Source organism: Drosophila eugracilis, unplaced genomic scaffold, assembly GCF_018153835.1.
Source record: "Drosophila eugracilis isolate 14026-0451.02 unplaced genomic scaffold, ASM1815383v1 contig_1197, whole genome shotgun sequence".
In the NCBI taxonomy this organism is placed as follows: domain Eukaryota; kingdom Metazoa; phylum Arthropoda; class Insecta; order Diptera; family Drosophilidae; genus Drosophila; species Drosophila eugracilis.
The window spans coordinates 3,336,052-3,346,592 of NW_024571981.1; the positions used below are offsets into that span (position 1 = coordinate 3,336,052).

At 38.8% G+C, this 10,541-nt stretch overlaps 1 protein-coding gene across 1 annotated transcript; it reads right to left on the bottom strand.

Annotated features, from left to right (window-relative positions):
- Nucleotides 1-9,796: 9,796 nt before the first annotated feature.
- LOC108103057 lies at nucleotides 9,797-9,910 on the bottom strand. Its single transcript, XM_017208370.1, has one exon. The coding sequence runs from the start codon at nucleotides 9,908-9,910 to the stop codon at nucleotides 9,797-9,799; it is 114 nt and encodes a 37-aa protein (XP_017063859.1).
- Between the last annotated feature and the right edge of the window lie 631 nt (nucleotides 9,911-10,541).

Below are 10,541 nucleotides of genomic sequence, written 5' to 3' on the forward strand. Positions count from 1 at the left end.
ACATTGCTGTAGGTTAGTGCCTCGTCGTTGTCGTCGTAGCCTTAAAGCCATTGAATCGAAGGCACAAGCCCTGTGCGTTACTTAATATGCTTGCCACCTTTGGCTCTAGACTCGTTTCATGCTCGGGGTCTGGACTTAGCATGGCATAAATGATTTATATGGTGTTGCCACAAGTTTTCATTCATCTTTAATTCTCGGACCCGTTCTCCAAAAAACCTCCGAGACCCCGCATGCACACACGTCTCGCCACATTAAACTGCAGGTCAGTGTGATTTTGCCATTTGTCTGGGCATTTCTCGGATTTCGAGGGCAAGGGTTCGGATTCGGATGGTAGGAGTTTCCCGTTTGGACAGCTGCAAATTCATTTATGTTAATTTCGCTTGGTTAGACTTCTTGGCCGCAAAAACCAGTGTCGGTTTTGGGCCAGTAGACACATTAACCATAGCCTCCTCTGTTTGCCCGCTTTATGTACTCCCGTCTGTCAACACACAACGTTGCGTATGCGTTATTTTAATGAGGTTTTTCTTGTGCCTTGGGGATTAGTTTTATGATTGGGCCATATTAGTCAGAAGCCTTAGTGAGTGTCTGTTTGCACCATCAAATGCTTAATTATGCGTACATCGTATTTCTTGTTGGCATTAATTATTTAACATTGCCAATTGGGAAGACAAATAAATGATGCGATAAGGAAATAAAGGTGATTATTATAGCTGAGCTCGTTGATAAATATATAATTATATAGGTATTACTAAGTGAAAATATGTCATTAAAGGTTTTTTGATTTTATTTTTGATAAGCACCAAATTATTAAATGTTTTAGCAAACTTTCCTTTCTGTCCATTTCGTGAGTTTAGTTTCCTAATGAGTTTCTAAAGATTAACTTCGTTACCATACCAACAATATTTTCTCATTTAAAGGGTAAAGCTTTTGCTCCGAAAAACTCTTACCCAGAATCATGGATCCTCTTTCATCTTTCATTAGAGCTAGAGACAGCTTAGCGAAATTCATTCGCATCCATTCCGAGGCACTCACCCAATAGCACACAATCAGAATGGTAGAAATCCGCTGAAATGCGCATTCATAACTCAAAATGGCAAACTAATTTACGCCAGACTTATTATCTCCATCGTGGCAACGTGTTGCCTAGTCCACCCGAGTACCTCTCACAATGGCTGGCGACATCCTTTGGTACCATATCCACTTGGGCACAGGCACAAATACATTATGGTGGAAATGGGATGGGGACCCTGAATCTACGGGGGCTTAGGGAATACTGGGTGGTACGTAGCACCTGAAAAGCACGTGTGCGCCAAATGCGTTCACCTCGCGATATACACAGACACTCACTAAGACAGACATCTAGACATGGCTGCAGATACAGTTACTGATACAGATGCATAAATGAGATACATATCCAAATACAAGTACACAGAAACTGCAGCTATGCCATTCTACATTTATACATGCTCTGCGATTGTCTGAGTCTGCAAAGGAGGCGAGGCAGGCGACAATAGTTGCCAGAAATACGAACACGTCTCTAAAGTCGTAGATGAAGGTGACAAACTCTTACCATTGCTTTCTGCTTGGTATACAAATTTGAATATTATTAAAGGATACATTTTCTGCTTGCTGTTTAAAATGAAATAAATCTTTATTTATTTTAAATATACATGAAAGCAGAATTTAATACGTGTACATATATATTTTCTGTTCTTTTGAAAGAACTTCATTTTTATTTAAAATACCAAAAATAGTGTATGAGTTTTAACAGTACAATCTTAGTTAACCATATTGCTTTCTATTAAATTATATCTCTTAGAATATGCAACTGCTGAGCTTGTCTGTGGATAACATCTACATCGCACCTTCTTTGCATTTTATTAACATTTTAAAGGCGCCTCGAATGCTAGAGCATTCCGGCTTGATTTACCTATAAGCTGGTTGGAGTAAGGATAAGATGGTGGCTGCAGTAGAGGAATCAGAAATCACATTCGCTTTGCTCTGTTGCCATGTTGCAAGTCGTGCAGGTGTTTTGTCATTTTAGCGCCGCAGACGCCATTGGGACGAGCTTTTCTACAAAAGATAAGGTTCATCCCCACCAGACTCAGGTCTTGGCTTTATTTACACTTGAGTGAATTGTTGCGCATTTTCGAGGCTGCGATGCGATGTAGATTTGGACTCGTGGACTGCAGACTCTGAGACTTGGAGCCTTGCAAATGACTGTTTTGGGTGCCAGGCAACAATGACAAACAATACCGACGAAAACAACGAAAACAAGGACATCGCAGCCGTTGTCTTGGTGGAAAGGTGAAAACATCTGGGGCGGCATCAAATGAGTCGCCATTTGGTTTTCAATGGCATGTGTCTGCTGCCAAGTCTGTGACAGGTCGCGTGATTTGAATTGAAGATGCTATCGCAAATGTGCATTAATTTGTCAGGGCTTTGGCAAATGTGCAGGCTAAACCCAAATTTCTCTGCGACAGCAGTCAAATGCGTGAATAATGAGTGAGTGGAGGTGGTGTGGTGTACAGTGCCATATACGTTTGGTGATTGCAAATTGTAACCTAGCCGGTTGATAAATGAAGGGGATTCGAGAGACAGATGAGATTCTTGAAAGATTTGATCAGAGATCAAAGGAGACTAACGAAATCCTTTAAGTAGATATGAGCTTCATTTTGAAGTCAAATAGAGAATGATGGTTTAATTTTAACATGACTCAAGCACCTCGACCTCAAATATATCGACTTGAAGTTTAAGCAAGAGAATTTGAATATAACGTAAAATTAGTTGAAATAATTTAACTGTATGGCAACTTTGCAAGCTAGGGCTAGCGCATTGCAAATACTATCTAGCGTTGCATAACGTGGCTTAAGCTACTACTCGCTACTACTACAACACACACTACGCGCTGTCAATAAATTTATAATCAATTTTTTAAATCCGACTTTTCATTCTTGTACTGCGCCTTGTGAACATAAAACAAGTTTGGCAATCTATCGAACATCATGTTTAATTAATTTAAAGAAAAAAAAACCTTTGGAAATCTCGAATTTTTTAATCACAAACAGGATTATGGCCATCAGCTTTTTTTCCACTAATTAGAACAATTTTATTTAAAAAAGCACATAATTTCTAGTGAAAACTAGTCAAATTTCTTTCAAATATCAGCATATTTTTGACCTTTTGTAAAAAGTTTTTTTAGAAATATTTTGTTTTCTTTTGTCCCTCATTTACCGCATATCATTATCAGCAGCATCGCATACTAAAAATGCGAGTTTATGACCTGTAAAAGTTCTATCTGGTTTTCTCTTTTCGCCCATTATCTAATTTTTATTTTCAATTTTTCCGTCGCCCTTTAATTCTGAAAATTTTCCTTCTGCACTTGAGCAGGCAATAAAAATATTTTAATGCAACAATTTTCGTTTTCTCCTGTTGTCCGCCACTCGAATTCCCTTACTTTACGGCTGCCCATTAAAAGGGCTGCAAAGCACGTAAATGAACAAGAAAAAAACAGAACAAAAACCCACACAATATATCAAAAAAGGTACAAAAGCGACGGGGAAAACATCTCTAATTTTTTGGAAATTTCCTGCTGCGGGGAGTTTTCAGTTTGACCAGGGCCAGAGGATCCGTGGAGCAAACGTAAATGGCGAACGTGGCCATAAACTAATTGAATATTTTAGGGCATTATCTATGCCATTTATTGTTTGAGTTTCGCCTGGCTGGGTTTCATTTGCAGCTGGGCACCCAGGAAATCGGACCGGGGGCAGCAGCAATCCAGACGGAAAAGTAGACCCCCAACGAAATCAGCGCGGGCTCCTGATTTTATTTATTTATTTATTCGCCGACTCCCTCGTTTTACTACTTTTGGCCAGCTTTAGTTCCGTTCCATGTCGCTTCATGCTCCTGGTAATCTGTTTGAGTTTTGTTATTCCTCGTGTATAATTTTTTCCGCCACACATTTGGGCCGCCCCAATCCCGAGTTGGCCATCAATGATATGATACCGCCCATTTTACTTTTTCTTTTATTCCTTTCCGCTTTCATCTATTGTGCTTTCATCATCTGGAAAGGGACTTTAGTCACCTTGTTCCCTTTTTTAAGGTTTGCCTCTTACAGGTCTTGATTTTTTCGCCCAATTTTATTCTGGCTTAATTCTGTTTGATTCTATTAGGCTGCTTTAAATGATTGTTATGAGATTAGTCAAATCAAGTACTTAATAAATGAAGTTACGTATGGAGTGAAATGCATAAATGATTAATTAGGTTTCGTAATAAAAATAAAAAAACGATAAATCATAAATGCACATCACAAATAATATAGCTACGAAAATGATTTATTTCTTACTTAATATAACTTTATCATATCATTTGAATAAAAATTAAAAATAGTTATTTATTTGAATTTAAAAATGATTGAAATCAAAGTGCATATCTATGTGCTAGTGTCTAAAATTCTACTTATTTTTGGGAAACTGTAAAAATTCGATTTAAAAGCATGTCTCCAATAAAAACAAGAAGTCATTTAAAGCTATTGCCGTTAACTGGCTTGTCATTTTCAAGCGGAAAAAGTGGTTGAATGACATTGCAAAAGGCTCAAAGCTTTTGGACTCGGGAATCTGGGGATGGCAAAGGACAAATGTTGCTGCAACTTTGCGCGGAATGATAAAAATGGCAAAGGCTGGCGTTCGGGCCAACTGCAGTGGCAGTAGCAAGGAAAAAATTGGCCAACAGAAAGGCACAAAAATCAGTGACCAAGGGGTTTTTTCCTCCATCCCAGGGCAAGTTACGCCAAAAATTGTGCTACAAAAATTGCATTTAAGGTATGCAATAAAATGCCATGCATAAATTTTGCCCTTTTGCTCTTTTTGCCCTCCGATGTGAACAAAAGGCTCTGGCCCTGGAAAAAAAAGAGGAAAAAGTCCATTGAGGCACAAAATAAGATTATTAACATTGTTAAAGCGAACGAGAGCAGGAAGCCAGGGTTGTGGGACTTTCGACTCGGATGCCCAAAATAGGCGAGACTTCTGATGATTGGCTTTGGCCAGGACAACAAAATGATGCTTTTTTTTCTACCATCGGGTTGTTATTCTGTTCGGTTAAGGCTTCTCTTCTACACCAAAATGCGGAAACTGTAAACTACAAAAAATTTATTTAAGGAAGCTTTCAACAGCCGCACTGAGAGCAACAAAAACAACTGCACGAGGAGGAGTAAAAATGGAAAATGGCAAACAATTTAAGAAAACCATTTGTTGGCTAAGCCCTGAGGGTGGCCAAAAAAATGATACAGTGCTTTTGGACTGTTTGCAACGTTTCTATACTCTTTAAAATAGTTAGGAAGATCTGTTTTGAAATATTCAGTTACTTAATGTTTATTAAAAAACCATTTCCACTTATACGTACGTAGTATTAAGAGTTTACATTAAAAATTGTAAATAAGTTCTCCTTTCTGCAAATTTTTTGAATTAAAAGAATATTTTATATTCGGAATACAGTTTGGTATTTATAAAAAGTATAAGCTTTCAAGCGATTTTAAAGAACTACAAATGTTGAAAAGTTTTAATTTTAGTTTTCATTAGCTAAAAAACCTTTTGTTAGAGAAGACCACGCCAACCAGCCTGCAATAAGATTGCAAGGAGTTAGGCAACAAAATGGCAAACTAACAACATTTTGGGGCAACACACAGAGTTGACTTTTGGTCTTGGTTTTGGTCTAGTCTTGGTCCTGGTCTTAGACCGAGGTCTATGGTCCTGAGCCGGGGCAACTGATAACTTCCGGCCAGCAACAACATCATAAACAGCCACTTGGCACAATGAAATGGCTTTCTCTTCCCCCTTCCCCTATATACTGACTTTTTCTACTTTTCTTTCTCCTGCCAAAGGACTCGACTTGGTCTATGCAAAAGCTGCCAAGATGATGGATGGAGAGCGAAAGGCTTGCACTGGCCGGCTTGATGATGCTTCGCTGGCTGCTCTTTTTGCCACCATAAATTGTAAGGGAGCTGGGAGCCAAAAGACATATGTCTAAGTAGTATCATCTTTGTGCATGTACCTTTAAATCTTCTGGTTTTACGCTCAATATGCTCAAGCTACCCGCCCTTTGCCTCCATATCTCCATTGTCATAGCCCAGAACAGGGTTCATTTGTTAGTGTCGCCGCTGCACTTGGCTGCGGCTTCTCCGTACTTAGGGTAAGTCCTACATATCCTTTTAGCAGGAGATCCTGCCCTCCACACACTTTAACACACACACAAATATACGCTCCATCTAACAGGGCTGGCAGGGCCACATCATCTGTTCAACTAAGCCCACAAGGACCCAGTGATTTAGCCGGCTTGCAGAGGCTGCTTAATTATTTTAGACCATTAGTTCTAATCTCGTCATTGAGTGGATTGGCCTAGTATAATATTGATTTTAAAAAAGGCTTAAAGCTCGTTTGCCGCATTTTGACTTAACAACCTTTGCTTTTCCATAAAAGTATTAAGATTTTATTTTATTATTTTCTTGATTTTAAATCAAAATCAAAACTAATAGAAATTTTACAATTTTATTTATTAACCCTTCCTATTGTCTTTTTTTTTAAATTATAGCTCTTAAGATCTGTTCGTTTCTTTGGTTTAAATAACTGAAAGTCTCCTCTGAAAATAACACCTTTAACTATTTTTTCGTTTTTTCCTACAGAGTTGACCATCGGGCTTCCTTTTAAGTTGTTCAAGTCCTTTGAGCTTCCCTTTGGGCCTTTGAGGATGCGTTTGCCCTGGCTCTTATATCCAATTTAAATCGGGTGTATCTGCTGGTTACACATTGAAATCCAATTAATGTAAATAAATACAAGAAACAAGCAACCAGAAAGAGGAAATCATGCAAACAAGCGAGTGAGTGCGTGGTTTCTTTTATTTAAAAATTTTTTGTTGATGTCAAAGGAGGGTAATGTGAAATAGTGAGAGGGGCAGTTGGGACCGCATATGTGTGCCCTCAATGCAATTAACGTTACTTTTGTGCGGCGTCCACTTTTGGGGCAGGGTTTTTTCCGTATTTTCTGCCTCGACCTCGCCCCATCTGTATCTTCGTCTCCTGTTTGCTAATGCTTAAGCCAAGTAAAGAACGTTAATCTGTTGCAATGTGGCCAACACACCCCCGCACTAATACAATTTGCTTGGCCATTTCATTCGTTTTTACCATCTCCTTTGTTGTTTTCCCCCTCGTTTTTCCATTTTTTTTTTGTTTTGTTTTTTGCGTGCTCTGCTTTTCCTTCGCACATTTGACAGGACGAATGGCAGTAGAAAACGGCAGCCGTTAAGCAGTTTCGCCTCGTTTTTCATTGCAGCGTAAGATTTGTTTGTTTCCCTTCCCCCAGGTCTTGGATGTTTGCTCTCGTTTCCGGGGAAATTGAGTTTTTATGCCAAGAAGTCCACGCATATGTGCGTTTGAAGTTGATTCTTGGAGTATCAAAAATTTGACTACTTTATTATATTTATTTGACTTAACAAGTAGAAAGCTTACTTTGCAAATTAAATTGTATTGTTATCTTCAAGCGTAAATGTATATTCCTTTGATATAGAAAAGTCCCTCTTATATTTATCAGATATTAAATACTGCTAAAATCCTAGACTTGAGTAGTTTTAATTAATAATATATATAGCCATGAAATAAAAGTTAATATTTTTCAAACTAAATTAAACCACTTTTATATGATCTAATGTTTATAATTTATTCCATAGAATAGCATTATGATGAGTAAATCTCATAAAATATCTATATTACTTTGCATTTAACAGTGGTAAAATATTTTTATGCCATCCACATTTAAAGAGCATTTTCAAGGCGATGACTTCGCCAATTTGTCTGATTTTTGTTTCCGTGTTTTTGTGCGCTTTCTCGGCTGGCAAGTAAAATTGCTAACGGAATTAGCGCACCATCAGCCATGCAATGTTGGCTCTGGTTCCTGTTTCTGCTCCGTATCAAGTCTGCTGTTTCTGTTGCTGATTCTGCGTCGGATCTTGATTCGGATTTAGGTCCCGATTCCACTCCAGCTGGAGTGTCCTCCCATCTCTGTTTGGGCTTCTGGAGTTGCCATTGCTATCCTTCGCCATACATTTCCCTTATTCTTCTATTCTGGCTTTGTTTATTTCACGTTGTTCGTGCTACTATCCTTTACAACATCATTTGGCTGTACGGCTATATATTATCTCTTTCTCTCTTTATTTTCCCCGCTGAATCCTTGGCGCGGTGCTTTAAAATCTTCATGCATATTTAAATGTTATGTGGCCATTGGCCAATGTGCTTTCCAAGAGCCCCAGCGATATGTGCAGATGGCATAATTGATTAGATGTGAAGTGCTTATAAGCGATGTGGTCGCTTTTGTTGGCTCACGCGGGTGGTGGTGCTTTATGGTGGAGTGGCTAAAAAAGCCATGACAATTGTTAGCCACCATGTTGGATTAAGAGGCGCTTTAAACAGCAGCTGAGTTTAAGGATTTCTCACTGCCTGTCACGCTGAGTGGTCTTTTCTGGAGACAGGCTTGTGCAAATGGAATTTTTCTGACGCCCCAGACATACAAGCTTGTCAGAGTTCCTATTAAGGGGTATGTTGGTATTTTACTCATATTACATTTATCATCTTTACTTCCAAAAAATCTGTTTTTAAAAAGAAAGATTTAATTTTTAGGCATTTAGTACATATAAATGAGGTATCTTTTTTATAAAATAAAATAAATAATATCAATCCTTGCATTGATATTAATTTACACTTACTTAATTTAGACTTACTCCTTAACTTTTTTATGAAAATTATAAAGTAAATTAACAACAATTTGGGTATTTTTTATCCCAATATTGGTTTGACTTGTGCTGTCTTATTTTTCGCGTTTGAGTTTGCATCACATCCCGCGAACTGTTTGTCATTTTGCAGTGGCATGACACAAGGAAAGCGACACCAAGGACATCCGAAATGGTTTTCCGAGCGGAGAACCGTACATCCCTATCGCCCTCCCTATACCATGTGAGCCAAGTGAGCGACAGGCCAGTGGTAGTGCCGTCCTGGCCCATTCCTTCACCATGGTTTTGGCCCATTCCCAGTCAGCCAGGGCTGTCCAGCTTTAGTTTGAGCCGAGCTGCTTGTTATGCACGCGCTGATGAAAGACGGGTTCCATTTTTTTTTTCAACACTGGATTCCCTTCCTGATGTTTTGTTTTGGGCCCGTTCTCTGGCTTACAACAATGTTGGTTTTGTAGCTGTAGCTGGATGTTGTTGGCAATCAAAAGCGTGTTTGGCCAACAGCTGGCATGCGCCATTCATTCATTGTACGAACTACGTAGCAAGACAGGCGACTGCAATCATTTTTATTAATTTTACCCAAAAGGGAATTTATGTTGCTGGCCGAACCCGGGGTTGTCCTCTCGGTCATTAGTTATGTGGCCAACAGGAGACGGAGCTCATAAAAGTCCTGGCCACCGAGGCATATACATATATGCAGATCGCTCCCTGAACTAATTGGATATTTTAATTACATTCGGCAATAAGCAAAGTCGAAGTATCCACCCAAATGGCCAAATAATAACTGCTGAAATAGGCAAAGGAATGCAAGGAAACTCTATTGTGATGTCCTTAAGTTGGCATGCACCGGAAAAAACATATTAAAATTACTAGATTTGTAGGGTTAAATTATTAAAACAGTTTAAGAATGTATGTTACTTTTTTTATTGTCCTTATATTTATGAGTTATTCCTACAAGATCATCATTGTAATCTTTTTCAGAGTGATAAGCTCTTAAATCATTAACTTTTCCTGGAATTCCAAACATTTATTTTCCCTCAGTGATATATCCGCCATGTAATTTGTTTGCATAATAACAGTTTGCCATCATCGCATTGTTGCTGTTGTGGGTGATGGTTGCTGCCGGCTCATCTGTCTGCATATTTCAAGAGCTGCTCAGCTGCTTGAATTCACAGGACACCACACCATCACCACACAGGGAAAAGGACCAGAAACGGCTGCCGAGCGAGAGAAAGCCGAAGATTGATTGCCTTATGAATGCGAATGGATATGCATATAAAATGAAATCTAGAAATATTACTCTAGAATATATCATAACTTGATTCCATGACAATCCCAAGCTGAAAATGTATTTATATTTGGATTTAACTCGGAGTCAAAATGATGTTAAATATATACATACCCCTTGAAAGGAATGCTGGCGTCTCATCTTGTGACGTTTGCAGTGCTCGAATGTTGAAATGCCACGCCAAATAGCACCACCCAACCACCGACACCACCGGCGACAACAAATGCACATTAAAAAGCAACAATAACGAGCTGGTTGGACACAAATAAAAATATATAAGAAAAACGAGATGAAAACAACCAAAGGAAAAGATATGCCAGCGGTGGAGCATATTCTCCGTTGTTACCAGAAAAAAATGCCGGGGAACATAGTCGTTAAAACCAAATGTGCTGATTTCCTTAGTACTCTGTAGTCTCTATAGCTACTTCGCCTATATAGTGTAGCTCTTGTCCTTGCCTGGGGTTCCCCCAAAACAGACAGGAGC